General features: G+C 36.1%; 1 protein-coding gene across 25 annotated transcripts in view; it reads right to left on the reverse strand.

Moving 5' to 3' along the window:
* Positions 1 to 16,288, reverse strand: part of EPB41L2 (erythrocyte membrane protein band 4.1 like 2) — a 138,203-nt gene that overhangs the window by 58,780 nt on the left and 63,135 nt on the right. For 18 of the 25 annotated variants that reach the window (XM_027669475.1, XM_027669482.1, XM_027669622.1 and 15 more), the window contains 3 exons: positions 9,024 to 9,153; positions 7,541 to 8,019; positions 5,705 to 5,917 (listed from right to left, as the gene is read on the reverse strand). In XM_027669475.1, the coding sequence (XP_027525276.1) occupies positions 5,705 to 5,917; positions 7,541 to 8,019; positions 9,024 to 9,033 (702 nt within the window). In that variant the 5' untranslated portion in view covers positions 9,034 to 9,153. Of the gene's footprint in view, positions 1 to 5,704; positions 5,918 to 7,540; positions 8,020 to 9,023; positions 9,154 to 9,454; positions 9,589 to 16,288 lie in introns of those variants that run through there. The other 7 variants (XM_027669516.1, XM_027669491.1, XM_027669496.1 and 4 more) reach the window with 3 other exon arrangements.

Raw genomic sequence — 16,288 nt, forward strand, 5'->3', positions numbered from 1 at the left:
ATTAAACAACTGGCATAGATCATGGAATTCACTGAGCAGTAACAAAAGAGCTGCTATTTTAGAAACTGTCAATTGAAACTGCTAGGGATATTATGCCTGAAGTCATCTATCCTCCCAGACAGTATGAAGTCTCAAAGTGCAGTCTTCCAATTGTTCTTAATTATTTAGGGATTTATTTTCTTACTTCGAATTAAAAAAAAAACAAAACAAAACAAAAAAAACCAAGATAAAAACAGGTACTTGGACAACAGTGACAAACAGTTGAGATTTTAGGGAACTCCTTTTTTGCTAAAAGCAAAAAAAGGTGAGAAGTAACCATCTTGCTAAAAGGGTAATATACAAAACTAAAATTCATAAACAAAAGTTTCCATTTACACTCTAAACTTTAAAACATGAGAAATATTATGTTGTTTTTCCACTCATGTTTTCAGCAATAGCACCTTTCCAGTAATCTAATTATTTCAAAGGTATCTGAAATATCTTTTTGAGGTGAAAATTTTAAGTCACAGCTGGCATGAAGATTAATATTTCAAAGCGCTTAACTCAAACATCATTTCACCTCAAAAAATTTGCCACACCATAACAGGCAGTAGGTGAAACCCTCCAACATAACAGAGCTTCAAATCACCAAGACCAGGTATGGGAAGAAAAGTTACTAGGCTAGCACATTAGATAGTTCCTTGCAGAATGCCAAGATGGTAGTGTTCACCAGGAATCAGTGCAATATTTTTAGGGGCAGTTTGCATACCAGCTCTCCAATTCTTACATTGTTAGTCAACTTAATGAAGTTACAGGTATGCCATCGGGTTTACTGCTTTAACAGTAATTGTATGTTGATACTATTCATGCTATCATCAGTTTTTAATTGACAGTACATGTGCCATGTATTGGCCTCATAAGCCACCAGCGTGCCTGTAACAAATGTGGATAGAGCCTTCCCAAATCTTCGTTTGCGAAGCCCAGCCATGAAAATGAACATGTGCCATGTGCATTATATAGACTAAATTATTAACTGAATTATTCTCCTACAACAGTGAAATATAGCTACAATTATGTACATTAGCTGAGGTCCGAAGAGACCTCTGGAGGTCATCTCTTCTGAAATTCCTGCTCACAGTGAGCTGGTCAAGGCCTTGTCTTAAAAGATTTGGATGATTTCAAAGGGTGCTGACTCCAAAACCTATCTAGGGAAACTGTTCTGTTGTTTGGTCACCCTCAGTTGATATACACTCACATTCATTTTCTCAGTTGATTCCCTGTACTTCAGTTTGTGTTCATTTCTTTTCAATCTGTCCCTCGGCATCACTGAAAAGCCTGGTTCATCCCCCAGCCAGGTATTTATACACAAGGCTAAAATGTCCCAGAGCCGCCTCCTCTCCACGTTGAACAGTTCCACTTCCGTCAGTCCTTCCCCAGATATCAGATGCTTGAGGCCTTTAATAAGTGTTGCAGTCCTTTGCTGGACTGTCCAGAATGTCCAAGTCTCTCTCACACTGGACAGCTAAGAACTCCAGGTACTGAGCAGCGAGTGAAGGACCATCTCTCCCTTGACCTGCTGCCAGCATCCAGCTACTGCAGGCCAGGAAGTTGTTGACTTTTGCTGCAAGGGCCCACTGCTAGCCCACGGTCATCTTTTCTATTAGGACACACACAGAGGTCTTTCTGTGCAAAGCTGCTTTCCAGACAGTTAGTCCAGCCTGTGCTGATACTTGGTCATATTCCTCCTCAGGTGCAGGGTTTTGTATTCATCTTGGTGGAAATTCATGAGATTCTTACATGCCCATTTCTCCAGCTCATCCAAGTCCCTGTGATATATTACAGCCACTCTTCCCAGATTTATCATCACCTACAAACCTGCTGAGGACACACTTTGTGCCATCATCCAGATCATTAACTGCCTTGGTATCAATGCCTTCAGTATTGTTAATGCCTCCAGCTAGACTGCCAGCTGCTGATCACAACTTAAGCCAGTTTCTGGCAAACCCCTCTGTACACTTACTTAGCCCACACATGTCTAGAACACTTGTGCCTAGAACAACCATGGGGAAAATGTCAAGTCTTGCTAAAGCTGAGATTATATTCACAGATTGCCCCACATCCACAGAACCAGTCACCACATTGTAGAAAGTATGGTTTCCCCTTTGTAAATCCATCCCGACTACTTCCAAACACCTTTTTGTCCTGAAAAAGTTAAAAAAGGATTTGTACCGTAGTCTTCCCAAGGACTGAAGCAGCCTTCTGACACTACATAATTTGGCACAGTAGTAGAAAATAAAAAAAAACTCTACGTGTACTTAAGAACATGAATTCATCTATAAAATTGCAGTCAGCACTGCTCATGTCCTACAATGACTTAAGTGAACATACAAAACAAATTGTTTCTATACCATATTGTTCTCTTCCTTAATTATTTTTTTCTTCTGTTCTTACAGCAAACTCTTATTGCAAGTAATAAGAAAACATTTCTTATCAAACAACTTAACTGAATCATGACAGACTTACCATTTTGCATTTATAATGAAAAATTATATTCTGCAATATTTTATCTTAGTTCTGTGGTAAGCCACAATTTCATTTAAGTCTCATTTTAGGATGGGGGAAAAGCCCAGGAAGATAAAACTCATATAGCCTTTAATTAATATACAGAGATACCAGGCAGATATAAACATCATTTATGTTGGGTGGGGACACACACGGACCAAACAAAACCAACAATTACTCCAGGGTTACTACTGTATCTATGTCAATTTTTGGTTTATATATAATTTATATATATATATATTTCTCCATACATATTGATACTAATACATAAATAAAAACTTTTCAAGAATTTCTCATGACAAAATTCCTGCAGCTTTAGACTATAAGTACGTAACTCCCTACACAATGTGTTGCAGAGAGCAATTATTCTGTAGTATATTTTTCATGTTCTGCTGGAACCACAGCATAAAAAAAAATAAGCAAGCCTAACTAACGTTAATGAAGGCTTCACTATTGCTTTTTACAGTCAACTTAATCTATGGTGCAGTGTTCTATATTTGACATGATCAGGGAAGATCCATGTAGGATTAAAATACTGTATTTTAAGAAACATACACTGAAATTGTTCAGTTTTAACATCAAGAATAGAAATTTATAAATGGAAGCCTTAGAAAGCTTGTATTAGTATCAACTATAGAACAGAAACTTTAAAAATTCCATCAAACTGCAGCAAAACATTCCCGAGGAGATTTTACATGGATAAACAACAAATAACAATTTCTTTGCTGACAGGAAGAGTTTTATTAGAGAACAGGTTTAAAAAGCAACCTGTACTAATGCATGAAATAAGATTTAAGTTATTATGAAACTTCTGAAAGGCTTAAAAAACAGGCATCTTTTTTAGTCTTGTCTATTAGTTTTGCAAGATCCGGAGGAACAGTTCAGTAGTATCCATCCAGTACTATATCACAGAACAAAAGGAACTGTACACAGGAAGCAATTAAAATACTAAGAGAGTCTAAAGAAATCCACAATCAAACAGCATTGGGACTGACTGATAGACACTGGAAAAAATGAAACAGCAGAAGAGCAGACAAAAGGCTTCAATCAGAAGCCTGCACCACCAAGTGGCTTGTGATGTGTGTACTACATCAAAAACTGAATAATTTATATTAGACAAAAATCAGAATATTTTCAAGAAATCAGCTCAGTCTAGGAAATGCCATAACACTGGCACTGTTTTGTCCTTAGATCAATATGGAAGATACATCTAGATGTCTAGTTTTCAAAAAGGCAGAGATTTTTAACTTTTCTTTCTAACTCAGATATTCAGCTTAGGCACCATAGCAGATCAGTTACTTTCACCATGCAAAATATAACAACTATGTTCAGGAGTGTGCTCCAGAACAACTGCTTTCCCTTCATTTCAAACAAGCAGATATTCCAGTGTAAAACACAGGAGGGAAATGTAAAGGAGGAATTGATCCGAGTAAGGAAATTATCACCTCTTACAAAAGAATATTAATTCTGTACATAACTACCAACATACTGTGGTTCTAACACTCACTTTAAAGTCTACTTGCTGTGAGTGTTGCATCAAATACCATTCTGCAGAACATGCTGAACCATCATCACATCTTTAGCTTATTGAACCTATAAATGGAAATTATGATATGCTAAAGTAGCAGCTTATCTGGCCATAGAAACTTCTCATCACCTTAGAGCCATCTCGTATGACTAGCAATGAGACGTTTCACAAAGAGAATGGCTGACTGGAAGCAACACATGAACCATCAGAAAACCAAACAGACTTCACCAGCTATTTAATTCACTGGATTCCTCATTTCCCCAAAGTTTAAAAATAATTGGACCCAAGAACAGCTTAGAGCTCTGTCCTGCAAAAACAACTGCTGAAAAGCAGATAGTCTTTTATGATTAAGATGCAGCTGTGTAAGGGAACCAAGCCTCATTATTAGTATTGGCCTTTGGTGCTACTAGCTAGGAGAACTTCTGAAAATATCACCTATACAACCTTTGAGACTCGAGGCTGAAGCCTTCAGGCACTATGAACACAGTTTTCAAGTGCTGGCAAAGGTTAATGGAATTACAAAACAGAGCTATGCAAATTTTACTGTTTCTTACAACTGACTGGTTGAAAGTTTGGTTTCCAAATACCAACTGTCTTATAAGGAGCACTGTCTTCTTTCCAAAGGGACATCATATCCCAGTACTACATGAATGAGCTTATTTCTAGGGTATCCATCAGTCTAGCATAAAATAGGGAATTTGTTAAAACAATTCCAGATCTTTCAGAAAGTGTGCCTGAAGACGTCCTGCAGTTTACCATAGTCAGTGTTGCACCTCCTGCTAGCAAAAGTGATTACAACTGAACTTCATAATAGAAAACAATCTCACACCTTTGTACTGAAGTGACTGACACCTCTTGAGAACAGTACTAGCCTGAAGTAATCTTACTACCTACTCACAGAAAAATTCTCATAATTCAAACCAAGGCTTATTTCACTAAAATAAGATGGAAAAGCAACTTGTTTCCTACTTTCCTTTAGTTACACATTTTGCAATTTAGTCTTGGTCTAAAATATTAAAAAACTACCATTTGACTTAGAACTTGGACACATATATATTCAAAGGGTATGAAGGCCATAAAACCCAAGTAGCTATTTTCCATACAGCTCAAAATTCCTATTTCTATTAGTGATTTTAAGTCAGATTTAATAGACATATATATAAAATATCTAATCCAGTGATTTACAGTTGTAAACAAGCAATCCATGCAACTATGAAAATTCAGAACTAGAACATAGCTTTAAAAATGAATACATGTTTTATACCTGTAGCAGAATTTTTCTTTGAAGAGAACTTATTTTAAACTTCAGATCTCCAGTTGAGATAACTTTAAAAAAATTAATGCATTAACTCAAAAAAAACTTCATTAGTACATGAGACCCTACATCTTCAGGAAAATTTTAATGTCTTACAAAAAAAATCTAGTTTGAGCTGCCAAGTGATCAACATTGAAAGGATTTGTTAGTGTACCTCAGAGGGCATTTTTAAGAATAAACTGATATAGTCTTAACAATGGAGCTTTAAACTGAAATGTTAACTGACCTCTAGTGATAGCACTAAACACTTACTACAAAAAACCAAATTTTCCCTTTTCTCTGCAGAAAAAAGCTCTTTATATAGGGACTTGATGCCTTACCTCTAGGTCACAGTTGTATTCTGTGCCATCCAGAAGCATCACTTTACACTGCACCGTTTTGATTTTCTTGGGAGATTTCTGGGGAATGTCATCTGTTTTAATTTCAGCTGTCTGCACTTCTTTTGTTTCCCTTTTTTCCTTTTCTTCTTCGTTTTCTTCCTTTTTCTCTGCAGCTTTCTCTACTTCCATTTCTTTACCATCTTCTTTGACAAGCTATATAAAACACAGTTAAACAATTACTGGAAGACAGGAAGGTGGATGTGTTTAACTTGTACACTTCTTTTATAAGCTACTAAGAAATAAGACATTAATTTTTCATTAAAGTTATACACATACTAGAAGCACAACAACCAGCACAAGTACTAAGGCCTTCCTTGGGGACCAGATATTCTAGCTCTCAAACCACAGAAGGTGCCTTTTTTCCTTTCCTTGAAATTAGATAATTTTTCTATGTTTATTGCCTTTTTTAACTAAGAGAAAGAACTCAAGAAACTCCAGGAATTATACTTAACTAAAACCTAGCATTCATTAAAGACAAGTGATACAGAATCACAGAGCGGTTGAGGTTGGTAGGGACCTCATCATCATCTAGTCCATTGTGGTTAGTCACTTTGGAGACCAAGTATTGGGCCACATGGACCCTCACTCTGATGGAATACTGTTGTTCTCCAGCTCTTATTTTATTACGTTTCTCTGAGGGAAATGGCTCATGCATTTCTAAAAATGAGTACAACAAGAAAAAAAACCTCCCCAGGGAAATAACAGGTACTTCACACCTCAAAATGTTTGCAGTCATTCAGTTTGGGAGCACGTCCCGCATCAGGCTAAGGGTTTGATCTCTGAGTAGAGATGTGGGGTTTTGCCATCCTGTGGAAACAGCTAAACTGGACATAGTTTGTCAAAAACTGTACTTCACTTGTTTTTGGGTTGGGTGTTTGTTGGGTTTTTCTGGTGGTTCTTTTTGTTTGTTTGGGTTTGTTTGGGTTTTTATTGTTTGTTTGTTTTCTGTTTGTTTGTTTCAAATTTCTTCAGATGATCCACAGGCCTCACCCTCATAAGAAGGTACATGCCTCCTCCCTACACAGAGACAGAGCCAATGCCTAGGCTGAGACATGATTACCCATTCAATCCTTTCTGCTAGTACTGGGAAGAAATGTCAGAAATTTCCTCAGCATGTACTGCTAGAGAAAGGAGGAAGCAGGAAAAAGGGACCTACAATGATCATTTAGTCCATCTGCCTAGGGTCCCTCTAGGGGCATGTAGAGATGTTTAGCCAGGACCATATCTAGTTGAGGTTTTATTTTCTTCCCAGGTGAAGATTCCACAACATCCACAACCTGTTTCAATGTTTGACCCATCACTTTATTACTCCTGGGAGGCCTATCCTCTGCACCATCATCACCTGGGCTACATCTTTTCCTTACCAAGTAAAGGTCCCATCACCATCACAGTAAAAAGAATTTGTTTGAGATTTGAGATGTAATGTCATGGGTTTTATTTGGGTCCATTGTTTTTTGTCATCTAACTGCATATGACATTGGTAAGATTCCCCTCGATCCTTCTCTTCCCCAAGCTGACTAGTACCAACTGTTCAGCCCCTCCTCATATAAATCATTCTCTATGTACCTTATCTTTGGAAACCTAGAATATGAAGTTTGAATGTTAAGAACTGACATACAACTTCACAAAAATCAATACTGAAGCCTAGCAACTGGAGTAGTTATTATTTTTTCCCCCCAATATGATACTAACGAAGCTTTGCATGAATTACATAAGTCATGAATTGGGTTTCATTAAAATTACTCTAAAGTATCCATGAGATTTCCCCACATGTACCTGTGGTGTTTCAGCACTGCTGACAGACTGTTTTTCCTTGTCATCTGCTTTAGCATTATGGTGATTTTCAGCTGCTTCTTCCAAGCTCTTTCTTGGCTGAGCCACTCCCTCTGGTGTCTGGCTTTCGCTTTCTTCAATTACTTGTTCTTCCCCTGTGGCCTTTTTCTTGGGCTCATCTTTGGGCTCTGCCAAGGTGTATGATTTTTGTTTCTTAAGCCAGGGGGGAAGGAAACGAGAAATACCCTTGCTTTCAGGTGAAGTTTTTTGCTTCTTCTGGCTACTTGGACTACTTTGGCTAGTTGGTTCTGGGAGAGAAGAATCTGGAGCTTCTTCAGATGATGCTTCCTTGGACTTTTGATTTTCTGGAGTCTCTGATGCTTCTTCAGGCTTGTCCTTGGCTTTGTCTGGTCCCACCTGCTCAGAATCTTTCTTTACTTCAGTCTCTGAGCCAACTTCAGTTGTCATTGTCACAACTGACACTAAAAAAAGCAACAACAAAACCAGTTTTGTTACACAGCATCACTACTTTTACTGACTAATTATTTGCAGTATTTTGGAAACTCTTGTAGATTATTAAACTTATTAAGGTTAAAGAAATTCTTCTTTTCAAATTCTCAGTTCACAAGTAAAACCAGTCCGCTAAAACTTAGTGCTCTGCAGGAACAGACTTGTAAAAGACCAAGCTAGACAGATACATCTAGAAATAGTTTCCTTCTCCTTGATAAAAATTTAAGTGTGCTCACTGAAATGCATTTGTCTTTTATGTAACTTCAGTTCTCTTTCTACTTGGCGCCTCGGCTGACCCAGAAACTGAAAATTTCAAAGAGTATCCACCTTCTCCAGTAAAACTAGCAGATACAACCCCCTTACTATTCAGTGATGCTTACCAATTTGAAAGAAATTATTGGAAGAAAATGAAAGAGCAAGATTACCAAACAACAGGACAAAAGGATGGTGAGCACTAGACTGAATATAAAAAAAAAAAAATTATAAGTTAGTGATACTACTGAAGTTAATAATAATGCTGGCAAGCATACTTTTTTACATTAACATTGCATTCTTAATCAGGAGTTCATATCAAGCAACAAAAAATCATACATAATGCTTATACTCTCATCACTTTTAACTACTCTTCCTTCAGTGAAATTAAAGACAGACCATAATACTGTGAGAACAGGATATGCAATAATAATAATTAATCTTAACATTAGTGATATGTATTTAAAACATTAACTAGAATGAACAAATTTTGTTATCTGCATGGCACTGGATTTTGCTGCATTGCTTAGAAAATGTAATATAACTATTTTTTATCCAATGTATTGAAGTGAGTCAACAAAAATGAGCATTTGAGGGTCCAACACAAGTTTAAAATAGTTAGATTCCATTAGATGTTACTGGCATTTATTTACACACTTCTGAAAACAATTAATTTTAAACTGATGGTCTGTTTGTCTGGCCTGAAGTTTAGCAGGTTACTTACAACATAACATTTTTATCTTTACAACATTGGACCCTCTTCATTACAACTGATGGTGATCACTGTGTGCTTGTAGAGTCAAGACGCTATTAGTTCAGGACTCCTGCTAAACTCAACAGCTGTTGCCTCACCCCTACCCAAAAAAAGAGTCAAGTAGGTTATCTAGTTCAGGCTGGATGCAATTAACTCGCTCAACACTTTTAACTGCACTTGAAGTCAACTGGGAACTAGTTTAGGTCATAAGGCAGCAGCAATACTTCGCCTCCAGCTTTCCAAATCACATTCACAGGCAGTCAGAAATAGTTAAACTAAGCTATTCCCAAGGAGGGGGGGAAAAATTAAGGAAGTTAATAGATGCCTAAATATACAAGAGAAGCCATTCTGACAAAAGAGATGAACAGTACTAAGCCAAAGGAAACAATCTTGACAGTTACCTTATAAAGAAGCTTAGACACAGGAGCCTTGAACTATTACAGATTCATATTAAATAAGCTTCTTGAGACCCAATGTTGTGGGTGTTTCTTTGTTCAGCACTTAGCATTTCACCATCTAAACCCAAAACATTCCCCTATGGGGAAATGTAAATGAAAAGTGAGTATCTTTACTAGTACACTAGAGACTTCTAAATATATTTCAAGCTTAAGTATTACAGTTATGTAATTTCTATCACTTTTAATAAAATACTTGAAGTTTTATTAATATTAATAAAGCTCGTTGTGATAGAGTATTAAACATCATATAAGTATTATTTATCTCACAGGTAACAGGCCTCTGAAAGGCACCTTTCCACTTGACAGTTTAGATTCAAGAATTTGCTATTTAAAGCCATGTACTAGTATGCTAGTTTTAAAGCTACTACTAGTCAAATTACATTTTGCTATCACCTTGGAATTTTACACAGAAATGCTGTTGTTCTTTCCTAGGTTATCTATCTTAATATTATAATGTAAAATTTTGTTATCAAACCAAAAAATAAATATATATAGAAAATCAAAATCAACTTTTCCTGAGAGAAAAATCAAAATTTCTGCTGATTAGTGAATAACAATCCATGCTGTTTAACAAATTCAGGTTTCATTATTAACAGAGATGGTGTGATTTTTTTCTTATATAGCTCTAAAATAGAACTAATTCCTTCTCATAAAAGTAGCTAAAACAATTTCAGAAAAATTGATAAGCAAATCTTCAAAGAAGTACAGGAAAGCCACTATACTTCCTGCATGCTTTTTTACTTTTCAAAATATGAAGAAATGCATAAAATAAATGTACAAACTAATAAAAATTCATTATCTACCACTCTCAAAATTAAGATCACATTTTGGTTATATGGTCAAAAGGAGACATCTCCAGAAAACTCCTTTGAACTGAGCAAAGTAAACACACTGCTATGATATTGTTCTAACAATAAAAGAAACTGAGGACATCAAGTTTACACATCTTAACTGATTAAATTTAGACAGGAAAGCAGTGGGTGGTACAAACTTGCTCAGTGTGAAATAAGAAAGGTTCTGCATCTCAATGTGTCCAGGTTTTCATAAAGCTATAGTTAAAAGGAGAACTTGGGTTTATACCACAGAAACAAGGGAACCTTGTTACAGCCCCTGCGCTGTCTGAATAGGTCTGTCCATGTCCACTTAAAGCCTTCATTTGATGCCCACAGCAGAAGGCGGTTTTTTTCAGGAGCTCAGTTTCATAAAAACTCGTTTCCAAGGAGAAAAAAATTAGGAATAGAGAGGAAATACCTACAAAACAAAACACACCTGTTTCCTAAGCCTGTATATTTCTTTATACTCCCAGTAGTCTCTGAATGAACTGTGAAGAAGTAGATGAATTTACTGAACAAGGGCACTGACCAACAGCACAAGGCACAGTTTTCCCAAAATGCCTACCTCCTCTACTACATAACCTTTTTTCTAGAGTTGCATTTTAGCATGGACTAGTCACCCTTCGAGGAACAGAAAATTGGGTCTACCTACCCTCCCCATACTCCCTATCTCAATGCTCTGTCCGATCCTCCAGTGTTGTAGTTCACCGAAAAACAGAGATAGGAGAGACAAAACACTGGAGTTCTGCCATCAGTCTACTACTGCAGTTTGTAAAGCCTCTGATGTTACTTTCACTGTAGTCAAGCAGATCACGTAATCACAGTTTTCCGGAAAGGGCTTTTTCCTGATCCTCTCCTGCACTGATAGCAAAGATCTCACAAGATCCCACCCAGCCAGTAATGCGCCAGAAAGAAAATGGAAATAAGAAGCAGACAGCATTTGTCTCAGACTGAGAAGAAATAAATCAAATTAGATTGAGAATTCAGAGTTCTAAATTTCAATCATGTGTTCTCTTCCTCTCCTGTCTCCAAGTAAACTCTCATTTGCTCTTACTACATAGTATTAAGCACAATATATATTTTTGCCCCTATAATTTTCTTAAGCTCTATAACAGCTGCAGCAGGATAGGGTTCTCCTCATCTCACCTTTTTTGTATTGCAAGGTAACATTAAATCCATATTTCATTTTGCATTGAGAAAAGAGAATAAGAATATTGCAGCAAGAGAAGGAATCTTAAGGGAGATGCTCAAATAGAAGTATTACCAATATCTGAACAGAGAGGGAAAAATCTTGACAGATTTTGCAATTGACATTAAACCCATGCACATTAAAACAAGTGATAACACCTGTAATCCTCCAGAAAACTTGGCTCATGCAGATTGAATGTCTACCCAAACTGCAAGGACCAAGGTGGGGGTGGGATGGCAAAAAGTACTGGAAACAATGTGGCAATTGCTGAAGAGAAAATGACTTTGTTAAAACAGGTCACACTTTATCAGGGAGCAGATAATCTACCCTAATCAGAACTCTACAACTTCCCCAAGCAAGGGTGCTGATAAGTAAGCAACTACGGACAACAGATATTCTCTCTCCTCTCCATTTATCCCTTCCTCTCCATTTTTATTCCACTGAGAAGATACTAATGCTGGCCAGAGTTGAGGCCTGAAGGCTGAACAGAATGCTAAATTCTTTCCTTACCACTCTTTCCTCTCAAATACACAGACTGGTCAGTTGGTTGATACCTTTCCTCCAGTTCCTAGCAGCAATTCTTGAAACGCAGTTTTCTGATCAGAAGGATTCCTAACACTATAGGTAAGATATAAAAAGAAGACATACCAAGTATAACATGAAAGAAAAAAAAAGGTGAGAGAAAGGGAAAGAAAAACAAAAAAATAATAGTTCCAAGATCACAGACAACGTTGAGCTAAAACCAACTGCCATGAAATGAAGCTTTCGATGATGATCCACGTTTTAATTCACTACTTCTATTACGGTATTTCTTATTTATCAGCATATGTGAACAAACCAAATCCTTTTTCCCTATGTTTCTGGATCTCATTTTACTTATTTTCTGAGTACATAAAAGTAGAAAGAGGTAGTCGTAAACTTTTCTTTTTTCAGTTTGCCACTGAAATTTATAGCAAACTCAAGAAATAAAAATTGCTTTTATAGTTATACCTCCACCAGTCTACTAGGATTCACAGAGAAACCATCACGTCATAGAAGAAAAAAAAAAATTATCAACCTACTTCTTCTGAAATAAAGTACAGCTCAGTGCACCTAAAAGCCATGTAATTTCCTGGAGCATCATATTTATTTTTAAAATCGTTACCTTCATAAATATTCCAAATATTCTGAAGCACAGCAGAAGACTGCTCCGCATTTCACAGTTTGTTAGTACATTTATATCAACAATATGCTTGCTGCTTCCAACACATAATATTTGTTGATGTAAAAACCATAAAAAAGTAAAATCCTAGCTGGAATAGTCATTCAAATTTTAGAATGTAAACGAGTCTAGTTTAACCAGTAGGTAATACCTGAGGAAACCAGGTACTATACCTAGGAGACTTCTTCAAAAGCATAAATTATTTTCTGATGAGTACAATAACTTATATTTCAAATCAGGCTGAATGTACTAACTAAATAACCTTATTTTAGATTTTTTAAATTTTAAAACTTGTATTTTATCACCAGTATGTAAACAAGAAAACTCATGGCATCCCATAGTTCTGTGTAGCATCATTTTGCTGAAGGTACCAATATAACCAGCACACATTCTATTAGCAGAAAAAGCAAAAAGTTAATCCAATTTCTCCATTTAGTTATTGTTTAGATGGATTACTACAATTGCAAAGACATGGAGTGCTGGGAACACAAAGGAATAAATTAACAACTCAAGAAAGCAGTTTTCAGTTTTGAGATGCTTAAGAAAGCAAAAACATCCCTAAAATCAGCTTAGTTATATCAACCTGACATTTACATCACATGGCTCCCAATTAAATATTGTTCTCTGGTCAAACATCAATCCAAGAGAGTCCCAGTTCTCCCATGGGAACCTACATCCTTATCTGTATTTATAAAGACACAGAACCATATATACATACAAATACACTTTGAAAACTGAATCTAATAATTCGGGTTACATTCATTTTTAAGCACATTCCTAAAAAGAAAACATAGATGAGACTAAAGTCAAAGATCAACACTTTAGCAAACTTTTACAACAGAAAACCCACAGGAAATGGGTATGTCTTACATGCATAAAATCTAATAACCTATTTTGAATGATTATTCAAAGATGATCTCTAGCAATTAAACTCAAATCTAGGTATTTACACACCGAATGTGACACTGTTTCAGTTTGCTCCTTCCCTGATGACCACTGTGCATAAAAAAAAAAAATCAAGGTTAACTGCAGAAACCAAAGAGGCAGACTACAGAGTTGGTTTTTTTATCAATCTCTGCAGTAGCCACAGGGCAGAAGGCTGTCAAAGCCCATTGGTTTCCAAGGCTGCGACGAGACCACTGGAGCTGGGGCCTGAACTCATCTTGTGCTGTTATGGCTCCTCTTCATAGGCTTAGAAGGTAACACATTGATAAACAAGAACAATCCTATATGCCACATATAGCAAAAAACCCTCAAATTCCTTCTTTTAAAGTTTTACAGTTCACGGAGAAGCCTTAAGCAATAATCCAGGTGACTAGACAACTAAACTTGTATTATGATTCAGACTTTTGCCTTTGTAATAATATCTCCTACTAAAAATAATTTTTCCCAAATGTAAGCCAACTAAAAGAATCACCCTTTCTCCTCATGATTCTGCTTCCTAAACTGGAAGCTCATTCACAAAGAGGTAACCAGGTGACATTGCCAGTCTGTATATTGGTCAGCAGATGGTGCCATAATAGTTCTAAAAATCAGTAGCACGTTTCAAAAGGTCAAACTTTAAACAGCAACAATATTCCAATTTCAAATGTAATTCCTAAATGATGACAAATAATGGAATGCTTTCATAGATGTATTAACACAATGAGTATTAACATATTTTAATAAATATAACTTCAGAGCCAGACAGTGAATTACAAGTCCATGACAATACAAATTAGTTACACTAGTAACTAATTAATACAGCAACATGTGTTTCTAAATATATACACATATTCACATAATATCTAAGCTGATCTCCAAGAGCAGAAATGGCACAAAATTGTGTCTTCCCAAAAGATCCTATACCTATCAAATCTAGTTTCCAGGGAATTATAGGCATATCACAGTGGCTAGCAGCCCCAGAGTTAATAGCAACTATACTCATAAGCATCCTTTTATGTAGATAGTGAGATCACTATTCAAAATAACACGCATTTCATTAGCCTTCATGTCATCATACATTCATGCCATCATACACCTGATTATTTGCAAACATGTAATGTTTCTCTCCCAGATACATTCTTGTCTTTATATGAATACTGAAATATCATTAAGTACCTAGAACTAATTTTGTACTGCAAGAAAATTGTAGATGTCACCATTCCTTGCAATACACAAAATACACAGAACTTACCAGAAAAACAATGACAACTTCCTATATAGGATGATAACTTAAAAGGTAGTTCTGAAACAACAGTTTAAGACAGGTAATTCTGAAAACTGCTATGAAGACAAAAAAAAAAAAAATCAAGGATTTAGATAGCAGATGAAATGTGACAGAGAAAGCTACTTCTCTCTAAAATTGCAAAATGACTATCTGAAATTTTGATAGAATATTTTCACAATAAAACTATTATGTTGACAAATTTCTGTAAAGTAACCCTAGGGAAGTCACCCAAACTCTGTAAATTGAAATCAGCATCCAGGAGCATTACTATTTCTCAATATTCTTATTCTCATTAATGCAGCACAACACATACCTGTTACTCATCACTCAAACACCTCACCGTTTCATAAAACACCTGCTGCAGGCCATCTCCATTTTGCCTAGTGAATTCAACTTGGTTACTGCAATCCAGACACAACTTTAAAGGCTTAGTTTTAATGGATAAGTCAGTTGAAGGGATACTTCTGATTTTTCCAGAAATATAATATCATGTATCACGAAAATAAGTGAGAATTCTTGAAACATTATTTTGTTAAAATTTCTCTCCTGACACTAGGTAGTAATCTAAAAATGTATAATAAAACATAGGAAATAATATTATAAAGTGCTGTTTCCCAAACTAAATAAAATGTATTGAAAACTGCATCGTCTGTGTAACAGACCCACAGAACTTACAAAGCTCAACCCCAAAGCTTTCAACAAAATCAGAACATAAATACCTTTTAAGTGTTACACAGAGCCAAGCTGTGATGTCCCTGTTGGAATCTGAGATTACATTTAAGCAAATATACATGCTGCAGCTCTTAGTGCTACCTATACCATATCCAAACATAACAGAAATCTGTTCCTTCTGTATTTTCAATCTACAAATACACTGTTACCTCAAGGCAAAAATATAAGTCTCAAAGAGCAACTTCATTTAAATCAAGAAATCTGTCTTTGCCAGAGTACATATGCAAATATACAATCTGTTTACGAAGCTAGCTTTGTGCTGTTCTCCAGCACTGAAACAAATGTTGTAAGCTGATGAGAATCCAACAGTCATTTGGAAAAGTTGTATTGAACATGTGACCCCACCCAGGCCATGACATTGCTAGAGAAGGACATGCTCAAGTGGAAAAATGGGATTTAGTTCCAAATTCATTCTAGCAGCCAGAAAACGAACATGGATCAAGCGACAGCTCTGTTTTCCTGTTATCTGTCCAACAAACTAAGAACAACATAGGCTTTGAGAAAAATCTCTCTCCTATTTTTAAAATCAACTTTGCAAGTTTACAGTGGATTTTGAGTGTTCACATTAAACGCTCAAGATAACCACAATTTTAGAATTAAAACCAGCAGTGAG

This window comes from Corapipo altera, unplaced genomic scaffold (assembly GCF_003945725.1).
Source record: "Corapipo altera isolate COAL_440 unplaced genomic scaffold, ASM394572v1 2b, whole genome shotgun sequence".
NCBI classification, from domain to species: domain Eukaryota; kingdom Metazoa; phylum Chordata; class Aves; order Passeriformes; family Pipridae; genus Corapipo; species Corapipo altera.